This window comes from Lutra lutra, chromosome 11 (genome assembly GCF_902655055.1).
Source record: "Lutra lutra chromosome 11, mLutLut1.2, whole genome shotgun sequence".
Lineage (NCBI taxonomy): Eukaryota > Metazoa > Chordata > Mammalia > Carnivora > Mustelidae > Lutra > Lutra lutra.
Window position 1 is genome coordinate 105,669,764 of NC_062288.1, and position 16,709 is coordinate 105,686,472.

Consider the following 16,709-nt stretch of genomic DNA (forward strand, 5'->3'; position numbering starts at 1 on the left):
ACTCCACGCATTGGTTTTTTTTTTTTTTTTTCTTTTTTTTATTGTGTCATGTCAGTCACATACCAAGCATCATTAATTTCTGATGCAGGGTTCCATGATTCATTGTGTGTGACACCCAGTGCTCCGTGCAATCCGTGCCCCCCTTAGTACCCACCACCGGGCTCTACCCATCCCTTACCCCAACCCCTCTGAGACCCTCAGTTTGTTTCTCAGAGTCCACAGTTTCATGGTTCGTCTCCCCCCTCACCTCCACCCGCCTTGATTTTTCCCTTTCATCTCCCCATGTCCTCCGTGTTATTCCTTATACTCCACAAGTCAGTGAAACCCTATGATAACTGACTCTCTCCGCTTGACTTACTTCACTCAACATAATCTCCTCCAGTTCCGTCCATGTTGATGCAAAAGTAAAAAACTAATAATAAGCTTGTAATAAGTTCTCACATCCCGGGACAGGAGAACAGTCCCTGTTCCTTCTTTTTGCCTCTGTGGCAACTTCCTCTGCCTTCTGGGAGAGCTTCCCAAATTTTCCTCAAGGTCTCTGAGTCCGATCTCTCTCACCTTCGGATCTGGTTTCCCTAGAACCTTTTATTCCTCCTCTTCGTCTGATCCTGTATTCTTAAGGTTATGTTCTGCTTTTCTTTTTTTTCTTCAAAGAAAGTCTCTTTGTCAGAGAGAGAGAGAGAGCACATTCTCACAAGCAGAGGGAGCAGCAGGCTCCCCGATGCTCAAGGAGCCTGATGTGGGGCTCGATATCAGGACCCTGGGATCATGACCTGAGCTGAAGGCAGACGCTTCACCGCCTGAGCCACCCGGGCGCCCCACTCTATTCTGCTCTTGTGCTGTTGGCATAATTCCCCCTTTCCTTCATCCAGGTTGTGTGACGACCTCTGCCGTTCTCCAGCTCAGGAAGGAGACAGCCGGAGCCGCCCACGCCTGACACCTGACAACAGATGGCACAGCAGGGTTATTTTTGACTCTGAACTTTGGGGGCTGCTTGAACCTTCTCCGATGGAATCGGAAGACTGAGTCTCACCCGAATCCATCTGGCGTGCCTCCGCTGGGCAGAGTCGAATGTTTTCTTCTGCCTTCTTTATAATTTTTTTGTGGGTTTTTCTTGATGTTCTAAGTCAATAGACATCTATGAAAAATCATGATCTTCTGTGACATGGACATAGCAAGGCTTTGACTTCCCAGATTTCTGGGTGGTGCAAGGTCAGGGTTCCTGAGGAAGGATGAGGCCCCGGGAGGAGAATCCTGTTCTCCCACTTGCCTCGCAGAGTGAGGCACGGGGTGGGCAGTCCGCCAGGTGGCTTCATGCGCTTCTATCTGTGCTGTGGTTGCTGGAGGTTTTCAACACTCCCTTTTAGGGGTATCGTGATTTTATGTCTTTTATGTGTGTGCTTTAGAGGCACATCCACACTAAGTTGGTAAAGGCTACCTCAGATTTGCCAACCGGATGCTACTGAGTGCTGGAGGCCCTCGTGTGTCCATGTGGTCCACGCTGAAAGGGGGCCATGGAACAGATCGTCCCCCTCAGCCACCATCAGCAGCCCGACCGACATGGCCTCGGTCCTTGCCACCAGCCCCGTAGCCCATCTGCACCGTTTCCCACGTGTAACCATTAAGCTAACAGCTTTGAAATTGGAGAAAATGGGAAGTGTGTAAGGAACCTGGAAAAATTTTCTTATCTACGTGAGGATTTCTTCTTAAGGAAAATTTTGGAAATGGGTAAAGGCCGTATTTTCCTTTCCACAAACATATGGTGGGACTCCAGATCTCCCATCGCGAAACCGCGTCCTTCTTTCCTGAGCGGTACTCCTTCGTGAGGCTCTGGAGTTGGTGGCTCCTTTTAAATCACCCATCCATGACGGTGCTTTATCTTTGCGTTTGACTTGATTTCTTCAACAGCTGGAACGTACTTGGCACGCAGCCCAGTCACCGATGGAATTCATGGGATGGGGAAACGTTGGTTCGAGAAGAGGTGTTGCTGTACAAGGGATGAGGTCGGTGTGACCGCCTGAAGGAGACTCGGGCGGAAGGCTCCCCAGGGCCTTGACGATCAACGACACGATTCGGGGTCCCAAAACCACCCAACGGGGAGGCAGTGTGCCTACATGTACGGAGATATATTAGGTCATCTTTATGGAGTCCTTCATAACTTTTATTGTTTCTAGACTTCTAAAAAGAATTTCTCACTCTATTTTCTCGCCGTAAAATCTCTGAGGGGCACCAGTTTGTTTGAAATTCATATGATGCAGATGAGGGACTGCAGAGTCACGTTCCGCATCAAGGTGCAGAAGCAAAGCCCGCAGGCTCCCCCGGGGGGCGCCGCACTGGCCCTTCATCCAGGCCCCTGCCAGCGTCCACACAAATACGCCAAGTGGGTCCAGGTTTCACTGTCCTGTCATGCGATTATTTCCTCCTTTCTACAACACGCCTCAGATCACAAATTAGGGGAGTAAAAGAGAGAAAGACTTATATTGGGTCAATATGAAGATTGTGCAGAACGGCACCGTAAGACTAGAAAGACACGTAGAGCAGATAAGTGTTTCCAAGGACGGGATCCTCCCTAACCAGTGTGGAGGTCGTGGGAGGAAAAAATGACTCATTCCAGGAGATCTGACTTTCTCCTCCTTGATTTCATCCAGATGAAGCATGTTGACTCATCACTGTGACTTCCCACGCCACACCCCCAATATGATCGTCTGGGTCCGACAGGCCCACAGTCCAGGACGACAGGGGTTCCCTTGCGTCCGTCCCCATGCCCCCTCTAGCTAGCGGCCTCTAGCATCTACCGAGCAGGGATCCAAGGGTCGTTTGTGCTGCAATTTAAAAATAAGAAGTATTACTCAAGAAGCGGGGGCCGGGCACAGACCCTGAGTTACTCTGAAGAGCTGAGATAGAGAAATGTTTCCGTGCCTGCAGATACTCAGGGAGCCCATTGAACCTCACATTAGAAACGGGCTCCGAGCCCTCGGGCGGGGCAGCGTCCGCGAGGACCTGCTGAAAGGCCGTGCTCCTTGTCAGAGCAGGAGCCTGATGCTGTTGGGTGAGAAGACAGGTCCTGTAGACACACAGACCCAGTCCCCGCGGACTGACAGCTTGCTGTGCAGATGGCCGCAGCAGATCCGGCCCTCTTTCAAAAATCACAGCAGTTGAGAATGTTGAAAATCCTGGATTATGCCCGAGTGACATCCTCACCAGCCACATCCCCAGCAGATGGGCCAAGACTGCGAACCAGCAGGGGGAGGGGACGGCCTGAGCCAGCTCTTGACCCGTCATTTAGAGTTTTGATTAGCAGGTGGATTTGAGAAACAGGGACACAACAATTTAATCTCCTGAGTGCTTAACCCAAGCTTAGTGGAAAGCACCTGGTGATTTAGGCCTTTCTGTTGAAAATAATCACTGGGCGCACTCACGTGCCTGTCCAGCCTGCAGGGCATTGTCTAGTGGACGTGCTGCCGTCGTTGGTGATAAAGGATCTTGTAAGACCACAGAGTCATCATTCTGAACAATAGATCTCATTATAGATAGATGGGGCAGGTGACGGAACAGGGTTAGCGGGCCTCCGGAACATTCTTGGAGCTCTCCTCGGGATAGTCTTTCTGTACACTCGTTTTCTTGGTATTTTCTTCTTCCTCTTAACCATGTTTTTTTTTTTTTCCCTAAAAATCCCGTGTTTGAAGGGTTCTGGGTGGTTGAATTAATTACCAGAAGCCCCAGGACCCTCCCCGTCCATGCGAGGTACAGGGTAGCCTGGAACACTGTGATATTTTCAGGTTCAGGGGAAAGCAGGCATGTGACAACTAGGGTATCTGCTGGTGCCCGGAGCCATGCACCGATTTCCCTAATTAGCCGGCGAATGTCGTCCCCTGGGTGTTGTGCCTTCACGGGAGAGGCAAAGGGAGCACGGTGCCTTCCTCTGCTCACCCCTGTCTGTTCATGGCCTCTCGCACTCCGCGAGGGCCTCTCTCTCCAGCCCCTCCCGGTCTCGCTCTGCGGCCCCTTGTGTGACCTCCTTGCTGCCTCCAGGGAGGTGTGAGTTTGCCCCGGGCCGGGGCAGGAAAACCAAGCTAGTAGGTCAGCCGGGCACAGCCTGACTTATAAACCCCATGGGGCAGCAGGAGACACGGTCGCCCCCTGGGGGGGAGGGGCAGCTGGGTGCTGGGCCGAGCGCACTGTGGTCGCAGCCTGGACAGAACCACACTCCCGCAGGGCCCCTTGCGCACCGGTGACCCGGCTTCCCAGCAGAGTTCAGCATCAGCACACGAGGTCCGGAAGCCCTATTTCAGCCCCGGGGCCGCGTGCATCCCCCACGCGTGCGCTGCCGACCCCAGCGTCCTGGGCTGGGAGGCACTGGGCTGCCGGCGGCCATGGCCAAGACCGTAACGCCACGTGTCTGTGTGCCTTCAGGGAGTACTACATCACCATGGTGAAGTGGGCCACCAGCACCAAGGTCGCCGTCAACTGGCTGAACCGCGCGCAGAACGTGTCCATCCTTACCCTCTGCGACGCCACCACTGGGGTCTGCACAAAGGTACGGTGGGCGGGGGGCACTGATGGCTGGAAGCCTGGAGGTCGCAATGAGAGGGGGGATTGGGCAAGTCACTGGGCACCAGCCACGGTGGGGACCTACCCGCTGGCCTCTGCTTTGCTGCCACCTTGTGGATGAATTGTGCACTGCTGCAAACCTCTCGGCTCCCTGCTCGGCGACCCAGGAGTCCCGTCCTGGGATTAGGGCACACTCAGCGGTCCGATCCGTGGATGTGTTATTCCCCTTTACCTGTGCCCGCTCCTGTCTCACCACGAGCATCCCCTCCTTTTCCAGTGGACATCAGAGAGGGGAAGGGGTAGCCTGAGGCCCCGGAACCCAGGCAGGGCCGGCACTACAGCCCGGCTTCCCCCTTGGTTGGGCTCTGTCCTGCACCCGCCCGGAGCAGGTGCACCCCTGCGTGGGTCAGCACCCAGGTGGGCAGCATCTGCCTCTGAGGGCACGGGTGAGGGCAGCAGTGTCCCTCGGGGCCTCAGCCTGACTTAATGTGGACTCAGAGAAGGCAAACAAATGTAGGGAAGACAAAGTGGAAAATGCGCACAGAAGCAGAGAGAAAGAATGGAAATCCGAACGGAGGCCTGGCCGCCGGGCGGGTCAGAGGAACGGCCCCTCCACTGCCCCTGGCCTGTAGCGGGCATGTCCTCCGCCGTGTGGGCTCAGATCCCCACACTCCAGGGCGAGCCCTAACAGGCTGACCTCCTAGTATTAGGTTTTAAAAAAATCCATTAAACTCCATTAATCAACCCAGGCATGCCTTTCAGAAGCTTCTTTTAGGACCATACATTTCTATTTCCCAACTGGGGAGGAAAACCCCTGCAGAGCCACTTTGCTTTGCTGTGTTTGGGGGACGGGGGGAGCAGAGCTCTTTCCACACCAAGCACAGTGTCAGGGTGAGCTCAGCGATCTGATGGCCCCCAGTAGGTCAGGGATGTGTCTCGTTTCTTGATACGATGGAGATCAGACTCTGGGTTGTGCCGGGGGTCACGGAAGGGAAGGAGGGAAGGGGCAGACACGTGGCCGGGGGCTGGGAATTGCTGGTTCTCTACCCTCCGTCTCATCTGTGCCCCGACCTGTGCGTGTCAGCAGCGCAACCCCTTCCTGCCGCTGGTCCACAGACGGGACCCCCCACCCCCACACCCGGCAGCTGGAGGTCAGACCAGTGCAGGGAGCAGGCCCCCCGTTGCCCAGCCGTCACGCTGGTGTTTTGTTTTGTTTTTGTCTCCCGTTATGGATCTTTCCACACACTCCCCGGGGATTTAGTTTTCATATACATTTTCAGTCCTTGTACTATTCTGGGCGGCCAGGATTGTCATTCAGAGCTGGGAACTGGACGTGTGTAAAGTGTCCACACACATGCACACACACACCCTGCACCAATGTGGCACCTGAGACCCTGGGCCCCAGGGGTAGAAGGGCACCGTCTTCCAGGGGGCTCCTCCCGCCATGAGTACATGGTCCTCGCTGCTGGGGCGAGGGACATTTTCCTTGTTCGGGGACACCGGTGTGGGGCTGGGACGCTGCCCCCGGGCGGGCGGAGGCCCCGTCTGTGCTTGCACATCCCCATCAAGGGGAATCGAACTGTTCGCGACCAGCTGGTCACAAGCACAAAACATGCAAAACAAGACGTCCTTTCTCTGATGCTCCTTGTTCCATTTCAGAAACATGAGGATGAAAGCGAAGCCTGGCTCCACAGACAGGTAAGTGCTCCTGTCGAAGCTCCCACGCTGTCTGTGCCGGCCACCAGGTCCGCCACCACTGTGCTGGCCTCCTGGGTTTTCACCACCGAATGGCTCCTCCCATTCCACCCCCCGCGGAGCTGCGGAGCTTCGAACCCCGGTGGGAGGCATGCGCTCCTCAGCCCATCTCACCCCTGCTCCCCGTGGCCTTTTGGAGGCCGTGAGGAGGCCAGAGGAGTGGCCACAGTCTGCTCTGCCCCATCCAGAAGAAAGTAGACCTCGTTCTCGGCTTTTCTCTCCACGTGCTCTGGGGGGTTCCAGGTGAGGTGGACCCCGCAGTGGTGCAGCCTGAGCCTTCCTGGGGACCTGGCCGAGAGTCCCCCCTGGGTTTCCCATCCCGATGTGGGTCAGAAATGCCCGTTAGACAAGCTCTGGGGGCCTGGGATTCCAGGAGGTCGGAGAGGCCGACGGGGACAGCCTCTGCCCCAACAAAAATGGTCGAACTGCCACAAAATAGCGAACCAGTGCTTTCTGTCACTTTGTCTCACCCGCACCCCGTCAAAGAAAGGAGAGAGTGTCTTAGACGCTTCCTTCCTGCCTGCCCAGCCTCCTGGCAGGAACACGGCCTGAGAACTGGTGGGAGAAGTCACACCGGGCTGGAGGGTCAGGGATCGTGGTGGGGCAGGCGCCGGTGTCCTTCCTCACTGACGGGATCAGCCGGGGTCAGGGACCCACTGCCGACACCTCCGCTGTGTGGAATGGACGGTCTGTCCCCACCTCCCGTCCCTAATTCCGGGGGGCAGCCTCACATGGGGACCCGACTGCTTTTCAGGACTCCTCCTTGCCAGGCTTCCCCAGAAGAGGACGAGCCCGAGTGCCCACTTTTGTTTCCTGCGTGGAAGTCAGGCTGCCAGGCCCAAGCCGAGACGATGCGGAGAATGAGCGAGGGCTCCGGGCCCTACAGCAGGAGCCAGGAAGGATGCCGGCGTCGTGCTGGGAAGTTTCTGAAGGCCCCGACCCCACAACGTGAGCACGGATATCACGCATGCGTGCTGGTGGTCCACTTGCATCAGACAAACGTCAGGGAGGTGGACAGGAAGAATCAGGAGAGAACGCGTTATCTATCTGGTTGTCTGGTCGACCCGTACTTACGTCAGGCCCTTCTCCTGAGCCCCCGGCTAGCAAGTGCGAGAACGTCCTTCCTTGTCAGGGCTCAGCGACGCTCCGTTGTCTGGATAGACCACAGCTGGTTAACCTGTTGAGGGGCATTCGGGCCGTCTCTCCCGTTTGGCCATCTTGAGCAGAAGAACGTTCTGCAGAGGGGCAGGAGCCAAACAAAAAGACCCCCACTGTGTGATTCCGTGAACATGAGACGTTGGAATAAATGAGTTCATGGAGCTGTTGCTGGCTACTGGCGTGGGGGCAGGGGACAGGGAGGAGCAGCTTCAAGGGCCTGGGCTTGTCTCCTGGGTGATGGGAATGTTCTGGAACCAGAGAGGTGCTGGTTGCCCAACATTGTGAGCGTACTAGTTGCCACTTAATTATGTACTTTTATTAAAGTGTTTTATTTTATGTGAATTTGACCCCAATACATTTCTTTAAATGAATCTGCTTGACCGGCCGCTCTCACAGACCCACCGGGCAGAGAAGAAGATGAGAGGCGCACAGGAGTCCAATACCAACGTGCAGCCAGCGGAAGTCATCCTACGACATGTTCAGGAAATGTGTTCAAGTGTTAGCGGTCAGCAAGGCTGGAGCAGGGAGAAGGGAGTGTGACCTGAGGGGACAGCGCTGGGACCCTTCAACCTCCTGCAGTCGGGGCAGCTTCTGTGCCTGAGTAGGAGGAGTGAGGGGAGCTCCTGGCAGCGGCCCAGCAAAGTGTTACCCTCTGGGAGTGGGGGAGCTGCTGGTTGCACGGTGGCTTCCCTGACCTCCCACCATCCTGGCTGGTCCTTGGGGTCCACGGTCTGTAGGGCTGAGCGGCTTGGCGGGCCTCTCCACCGGCGCTGCAGAGACACCTGTAGAGGTTTCTGTATTTATCAGCAGCACGTCTTGTTGCCTACCTGCGAACACGATCCACGCTCCAGACAGACAGCCCAGATGGGACTTAGGAAACCAGACCTTCCCCAGCAAAATCAAGTCAGCACTAAAAAAGTAGCATAAAGAATTACAACTTTTAAAATGTGGCCTTGAAGGCACTCACCGAGCAAACAGCGAATGTTTCTAAAACAGCCGTTAGAGACTACATGATGCTGTTTTGAGTGGAAGCAAACACGTCCCATAAGGAATTGCTTCCTCTAAGCTGGTGCTTCCCCGGGTCTGGTCCAGGGAGCATGGGGAGGCCCTGATTTCCACGGTACCACTCCCCTGGCATCAGTAACACAGAGCTCTTCCGGGGGCAGTCGGAAAATCCAGTTTCAACAGCGTCTCATGACATGGCTTTCGAAGAGATGATTCCTAAAGGATTTGATGGATCCTGCCTTTCACAAAATAATCTGTAGCATTTCGAATCCTTCAAGATTCCGTGAGGTCCTGGAGTGTAAGTTAGGAACACCTTCCAGGCTGACATCTGTGTGCTCACTGCTGCAGGCATAGACACTACACCAGCTCAAGCAGGACACCGTGTCCTTGGAAAGAACCAGAGTCTGGGACATCCCATCTACCTCTGGAGACCCAGTCTGCTTAGATCAACGGTCTTCTGATCCTTGGCTGCCAGGGAAACAGGGGTGGGCTGGAGCAGACCCGAGCCCCCACTCCCTCTCTTTTCCTCCCCTGTGCTTTCTGAGGCTAAAACATGGACCCTGTGGGGCTCCCCAAGAGCCAACCAAGAGGAGGCGAGTGTATATATGTCCCACGGTTGGAAGTCCACCCAGTTCTCTCTCTTCTAGGAATATTCCAGAAGAATAGGCAGCCTCCTCCCCAACACACACACAGACACATACACTCACTCCATCACCACCAGCCATGTCTTGGCACTGCTGTCCTGATGCAGATCCACGGGGATTTGGGGTAGAGCCCCAGAACCCATCCTCTGGTTGAAGAGTTGGTCCTATGGGCCAACGTCCGATCATCTTTCAGCTTTTACCAGAATTTTGGTTCTGTGATTTCGGGATCCAGGCTGGGAGATTGGGCAAGGTGAGTGTATCTGAACCACTCTCTGGGAAGAACTGGCAGACACGATATGGAGAACTCACGAGGAGTCCCCTTCTGCACTGATGTGTTGCGAGTGGCATGGAAAGACGTAGGCTCCCTGTTGCCCAGAGAGACTAGACTGCTTCCCCCAAGGCCCAGGAGAGCCGGAAGCAGGGTGAACGTTGGGATCCCCTCCTCAACACCCCCTGGGCTTTCTTGCCAAGAACATAGGTACAGCCCGAGAAACCGGGTCTCAGAGCAGCTCGGGCAGAGTACATGCTCCCTCCCCCGTGTAAGGTCGACATCAACAGGACGAGGGCCTTCTCGGCGTAATAGCAGAGCACCTGGCCAGGACTAATTACTACCTTTATTCGGAGAATTTTCCTCTGCCAAAAGGGCAAACATTTCGCCCAGAAAACCGAGGCCATATTGCAGGATCCGTCCCGCCGCTGGCAAACAGAAGCACGTTTACAAAGCCGGAGTCGCCGCTCGCTTTCCCATTCCCTCTGCATAAGCGCCGCGCTGCCTGCTGTAAATGGGAGAACAGATGTTTGCAGGTCGAAGGTTTCGTTTCATTGCACACACTCATGAAGACTAAATGTCACGTTCCTCACGTGTTCATTTCTTTCTCGGGGCGTCGCATCTGCGCACACACGTCCCCTCTCCGCGGGTAGCCTGCTCGGCGCTGGCGGGGGCGTCTTTCCCATGTGCTCAGCCCGCGGTAGCGTGAAGCTCTCGGAGTCCAAAAACACGCCTCGTAGCCGACTCACTGCCGTTCACGGGTGGAGACTCCCAGGCCAGAGCCCTGCAGAGTCCCAGGAGCCGCTGAACCAAATGCCTTTCCCCATCAAGGCGGTGGCCAGACCCTGGGGCTGCCCGGTGTCGTCGGGGGGCCGCGCAGAGATGGGGGCAGCACGCGCCAGCCTCGCTTCGAACCTAGCCCGCAGCTCCGTCCCCTGGGAGGGCAGCGGGTCCCGGCGCACGTGGGTTGTCCAGCCCGCGCCTCGAGTCAGAGGTCCCCGGGAGGACGGTCCCTGCCCCTGCATCTCAGAACGCGTGAAACGCGTCCTCGCTCGCTGTTTCTCACTCTGTTCCTTGTCTCCCTGCTGGGCCCTTCCGTGCGAGATGGGTTTTATGAAGTAAAAGAACAAAAGACAGGACTGGATGTGTAGAATTCGTGTTAGGGAAAATCAGGCTTGGGAGTGATCAGAACCGTGTTCTTCGTGGTGGGTGATAAATCCCGGCCCCACCACCCCCCACGGACGCCTACCGTGCCCCGCGCCGGGCGAACACTGAGCCTCCCGCACCACCGGCCGGCCCTGTCCCGTGAACCAGTGCGCGCACGAGCCCAGCCTGGGGGTGTTCTCTCGCTGTGGGCCGTCTTCTCTCGGTCTTTGCTGATTCCTCAGTCTCCCTCCTGGAAGAGAGAAGGTCTGACTCCCGATTCCCCGGGAGAGGAAAGGCCCCACCCAGCACTGGTTCTTCCCACCGGACCTCTCCTTAGAAATCAGAGAGAAAATGGATCTCAACATGTTTGTTGCCATGGTAAACCTCCTCAGAATGAAGCCTTTCATGGACCCCGTCCTTTGCTTTCGTCCCCAGAATGAAGAGCCGGTATTCTCCAAGGACGGCCGAAAGTTCTTCTTTGTGCGAGCCATCCCGCAGGGGGGACAAGGAAAATTCTATCACATCACCGTGTCGTCGTCCCAGGTAATCCTGACAGTTCCTAAAACTTCGCCGTGCGGGTGGCAGCCTGTCGTGGTGGCTGCTCTGTGCCCCTGTCACCAGCAAGGGCCCCGGAGCAAGCCCTAGGGTCGGGACGTGGAAGGCTCCCCGAGCTGGGGCCGAATGGGGCTCGTGAAGTCCAGGGGTCCTGCTTGGGGCAGCAGGTCACGTTGGCCCTTCCTGTTATGACTCAGAGATATGGTGACCCTTCTGACGGGTCACAGCAGGCAGTGGGACCCGAGAACCCTGGTCTACGACCTCGAATGGTGATCTAGTGTCTTCCTCCCCGTCTGCTGGGCTGTCCCCTTACCCTCTGTCCCAGGCCCAAGGGTCTAGCGCCTTTAGGGCACAGCCTTCTGGGAACGCCACATGCAGTCACCGCTCACCTGTGGGGCTGCCCCCTGCCACCCGGCTGCCGTCTGGGGGCTCGGGGCTCCTGCGCAGTGCATCACAGAGCAGGGAACCTCAGAGCCTGGCAGGTCTAGAACCAGCAGCAGAGGGGGTACCCACGGGGGGTGCCCACCTGCGGCACCGAGGTCCTGGGGAACGCTGCCCTTCGGAAGGCGGTGGGGAGAGGGCGTGGCACTTTTGGGACCACGACCCTCATCTCCCGAGCGTGGATCCCATTTCTGAAGCAGAGTCAGTCCCTGCGGTGTAGGCGAGGTGAATAGCGCTGGACTTGAAACAGTCACCGAAAGCCTCCTGTAGACAGTACGCAGAAGGCCCATGTCACACAGCGAGGACGCCCCACGTGTGGGGGGGCCTCCGGGAACAGGCGCGGGGAGCGGCCGTGACCGTGGGGGGCCCAGTTTCCATCCGCGGGGGCCGAGCGGACTCTCTGGCCCCCTTCCCCGGTCGCACACCGTGGTCTGCTCCCTACAGCCCCGCATCCTGTCTGCTCAGCTGGGGTCACGTTAGCCAAGTGTTTGTTTCTCACTTGGCCTCGGCTCTGAATTTATGCACGTGATCAGCATTTCCTAAGTGCCCGGGAAACATTCCTGCCGGAATTGGGGGGTCCCCTACCATCCAGGGGGGCACCCCACTCCCCCGGAGCCCCTCAGGCCCCACTGCCATCCAGACCTCCTGCCCCCCCACAGGCTCTCCCTGCTCCCGAGACCCCCACGGGCCCCACCTGACTTAATCAGTGTCCGATTCCCGCTGCCTCCCCCAGCACCTGCCACACAGCAGCCCGGGCCTGGGCCTCACACCGGCCCCTCCACACCCCATTCCAGATCCCAGCGTTCCTGCTGAGAGGGTCGTGTGTCCCTCCCTTACGGCTTATTGTCATAATTTTTCTACTCCGGGAGGCACTCAGGGATCAAGAGTGCAACACTCAGTAAAACGGTTTCAAATCATCCTTGCGAATAACGGCAGAGAACGGCGGAAACGTATCCTCCCTCCCTCCCTCCCTCCTTCTCTCCCTCCCACCTCCCCTCCCTTCCCCCTCAGTTTCTCCCCCTCCTTCCTCCCCTGACTCCCACCTTCCCTGACTCCCTTTCGTCTCTGTTTCCTTGCCCACCCCCCACTCCCTTCCCCATCTCCCTCTCTTTCCTCCCTCCAGTCTCCCTATAGCCATGACTCAGGTAACAAGAGTCACACACTGCAAAGAACAGCTTCAGCAGCCTGGGCAGCATTCCTATCTCTCGTGGGACACGTGTGTCGGGTATCGCGGGTGGAGGCATGGCCATCGGGGTCACAGGCGACAGTTTCCATGGACACAGACTCTGCCTGTCCCTGTGTTGCTGACATGCAGAGGAGGGAGATGGCTGGGGCCTGGGGGTGGTCAGCTGAGGCTTCGTGGACAGGCTAGATCAGGGGAGAGGGGGGCAGACGGCACCCCCCTCGCGGTGCGGGGTTAGGAATGAAGCGTGGGTCGGGCTGGCCAGCTCCCCCACATCCTGTCTGGTACTCCAGCCCAACAGTAGCAATGACAACATACAGTCCATCACCTCCGGAGACTGGGACGTGACCAAGATCCTGTCCTACGACGAGAAGCGGAATAAGATGTGAGTACAGCCGGCCTCCAGCCCCGGGCCCTTCCATGCAGTGACACGGGACTCCCTAGGTCCAGTGTCTCAAGGGCCCCACTTCCGAAGTTGCAAGACCCTGAGCAGAGGGAGCCGAGTGGCCAGACCAGCCGTTTGCGAGTTCTAGGCGGTGCACAGAGTGCCCCGTGGGCACCCTCTCGTCCCGCACCGCGGTTCCATGGGCTCTGTTAACTGCCTCCTGCCCCGTCCAAAAACAAGTCCGCTGAGACAAAGTGAGGTCAGGTCACGGAGCCCAGGCGATTCAGTTATTTCTATGGTGACGGGGGAGCTGGGGCTCAGTTCAGATGGCAGAGGCCGGGCCGGGATGCTGCTCGAAGCTGCTCCCTGATCCTGGGACCAGAGTCCGGGCTCCCGCCCGAGCTCCCAGGGCAGGTGGGCACCTCCACGTCACTGCCCCAGGCTTTACGAGGTTACCTGGCTGGGGCCTGGCCCTCCAGGAGCCTCGTGGTCTTGCAGAGAAATTCCCGCATCTGAGTGCAGGGACCTGCTGACCCCAGCACAGCCCTGCCCAGCCCCTGGCTCTCCCCACCTGCACGCCCACAGGGCTGGGCCTGAGCGGGACAGTAGGTCCTGTCCCCACGCACCCCCGGAAGTCCCAGGCCCTCCCACAGGGCACCCTCGTCCCTATTCACCTGTTGGTCTTTGCAGCTACTTCCTGAGCACGGAGGACCTGCCCCGGAGGAGGCAGCTCTACAGGTACGTGGGCACTGCCCTGGGGTTCTCGGCTTGGCCGGTGCGCCCTGTGCCGCAGGGAAGAGGGGAGGGGAGGTGCGGGGCAGACCCACCCCAGGGCGTCCCTGCAGTGTCCCAAGAGCATGAGCAGGAACTATGGGGACCGGCGTCGGCCGCGGTGGGAGCTTTTGTTTTCTTTTTCTGCTTTTGCGGAACAAGTTCCCCCGACTCACTTCCTCGTGCTGGTGACCGAGGGGCTCTCCTTCTCACCGTCGTTCGAGTGTGATTTGCAGGGCTCGGTCTCACTGGGCTTGATCAGAGGCAGGTCTGGTGGCGTGTGTCCTGGCAGCCGTCCCTGCCGTCTCTGCGTCCCACCCATTGTGACCAGCAGGTCCGTAACCTCAGAGAAGGGGAGGGCGGGGGGTGACATCTGAATCCTGGAAAGGAGGCCGTCCTAGGGCGGGTCCCTCTTCAGTATCGACCCAGTGACTGCTCTGGCTGCAGCAGGTGGTGGACTCTGAGACGGGATCGCCAGAGGTGGAAATAGGGCAACTTTTACCTCCTCGGTGTTGCCCCAACTAGGGCGTGACAGCTGGTGGTGGCCCTCACACAGCAGCAGCTCTGTGTGTACCTGAGGGCCCGCGAGCGTGACTCGGTCTGGATGAGCTGAGGCCTGGCTCCTCTCCCCACGGCGGGGACCCTGGAGAAGCCCATCACGGGGACCAGTGCGTCCCCTCCCGCCCACCAGTGCATATGCTGACAGTGAAAGGCTCGGCCGAGTCCTTTTGGAAGGAAGAAAACTCTGGCCAAGTCGTGGGGTCACAGGCTTCTCTATGCAGCTGTGCATGTCTGTCCAGATAATGTAGCTCAGTTCGTCCCCCCGAGGACAGAAGGTGATCAAGGCGGACCGCGTGCCTTTCCCTCTACCTTACACATAGGCCAGACGGTCGTCTTCTGTCCAGCATGAGGGATCGTCCTGCTGTAGACAGGTTTCCAGTGGGGCCCGGGGTCAGAGTGGACCCTTCCCCTGCAGAATGCTCAGGCAGGAACTTCCCCCCCCCCAGGCGTGTGCCAGGCTCCGCCCGTATCTTCAGGTTGGAAACACAATTCAGGCCTTCCTGACGTGACATTGTGCTAGACGAGCGTGGTCACGGGGTCCCGCTCCCCCGGCCCCACCGAGTGAGGAGCACCAGGTCTCGGTGCCACCCTGCAGGAAAACCCGCTGGGGTGCACCCCAAGTTCAGTCCAGCCCGTGTCTCTGGGGCTCCCGGGGGGTCCTGATGCGCCCTACGCCAGCACCGGGCGCTCGGATACGGTCCGAGATGCGGAAAGCCAACTCCTCTTCTCCAGAGGGCGGGGTACAAGGTACTAAATAAGCTCACCGAGCACTGCGTCCCCTCACACTGGGGACGCATGGGCCTGATGAAGGCGCAGGTGACCAAGCGCACCCCTGGGGAGAGAGCACGCCCCCGGGGAGCAGAAATACTGCGAGGTCCTCGGAGTTGGGGCCGCCCCCAGGAAGGGGGACACAGATCCGAGTGTTGGGGCAATCTCAGGAGATGAACGCCAGGGGCCCAGTGCTCAGGTACAGCACCAGGGACTCTGGGGCACATCGGGGACTCCGGGGCCGCCGGGGGGTCTGCACCTGGTCCGCGGGGCTCACGGCCGTTGTCTCTGCTCCTCCAGCGCCAGCACAGTGGGCACCTTCAACAGGCAGTGCCTGTCCTGCGACCTGGTGGAGAACTGCACGTACTTCAGCGCGTCCTTTAGCCACAGCGCCGACTTCTTCCTGCTCAAGTGCGAAGGTTAGCGGGGGCGGCCGGCCAGTGTCCAGATGTGCGGGGGCAAGGGGGAGCGAGTCCCAGGACGGGGGCAGGGTATGTCATGGGTCACGGGTATGGGGGACCGCCAGCAAGTGCAGTGTTGGTCGATGGTGGGAGTGAGTCCCAGAACAGGGCAGGTCCTGCTCGGTGGCCGATATGGGGGACCGCCAGCAGGTCACCGCACCACCTCTCCGTGGGTCTTACACCTTCCCTCACGCTTTACAGCCCATCCGAGGGTTTGCACGCCGTTAATCCCAGAGTTCAGCATTGTCCACAAACGGTCCTGCGGAGTGGGCAAGTCAGTGCCTCCCACCTTGATGGACGTAGGCCATGTATAAAGGGAATAAAGGAATTTCACAGATCAACTTCTCATGCATATTTAAGGACGGAGGTGATAGAAACAGTCTCAGACAGGAAAAAAAATTATTCTCTGGTGACGTAATTCATGGATAGTTTATCCCAGAAAGTTCCCGATCACACCAGTCCGCATACACAGAACGGTAGCCATGTCCCACAGTGAACAAACCGGTATTTTGCATCTTGTTCTTATATCCTAGAAAGACAAGGTATGAACCCATGCAAAGGTAAGCGTTAATACACATGGTTGTTACAAATCATGTCTCCAAGAAGAGCCCCCGAGGTCACCTCAGAGGGTGAGATGCCGCGGCAGGCGGGATGGACCTGGCCAGGAGCAGCTCCGTCTCACGAGCCATGGTGGAGAACAAGAATTTTTGCTGGACTCGGTCTCTGTTAGCCTCTGCCAGCTGCTGGCCGGGGCACGACCTCACCCTCTTTTCATGACTCCCGAAGTCTTGAGAGGCCACATGACAGGATGCCGCCGCCCCTGGGCCACCCCAGGCTCAGCCCCAGACACTCTCCCAAGATAATAGGGATGGGGCTGGGGGACCTCTGAAGTACAACTTCAGCCCCCCTTGGCCCCTCCAAGGTTATTACCAAACCCCGCTCTCCTGTGTGTGTTGGGGAGCAGCCGGCCAGTGGCTGAGACCTCGGGAGCCAAAGCAGGAAAGAACCCGAGAGTCCGATGCTTCGATTGTCCACGGGGAGTTGCGTGTGGGGAGTT

General features: G+C 57.9%; 1 protein-coding gene across 1 annotated transcript in view; it reads left to right on the plus strand.

The window, feature by feature from the left end:
- DPP6 (dipeptidyl peptidase like 6) overlaps positions 1 to 16,709 on the plus strand; it is a 650,194-nt gene that overhangs the window by 574,160 nt on the left and 59,325 nt on the right. The window contains 6 exon segments of the mRNA XM_047695453.1: positions 4,414 to 4,537; positions 6,211 to 6,249; positions 10,963 to 11,070; positions 13,000 to 13,091; positions 13,782 to 13,829; positions 15,492 to 15,610. Coding sequence (XP_047551409.1) covers positions 4,414 to 4,537; positions 6,211 to 6,249; positions 10,963 to 11,070; positions 13,000 to 13,091; positions 13,782 to 13,829; positions 15,492 to 15,610 — 530 coding nt within the window.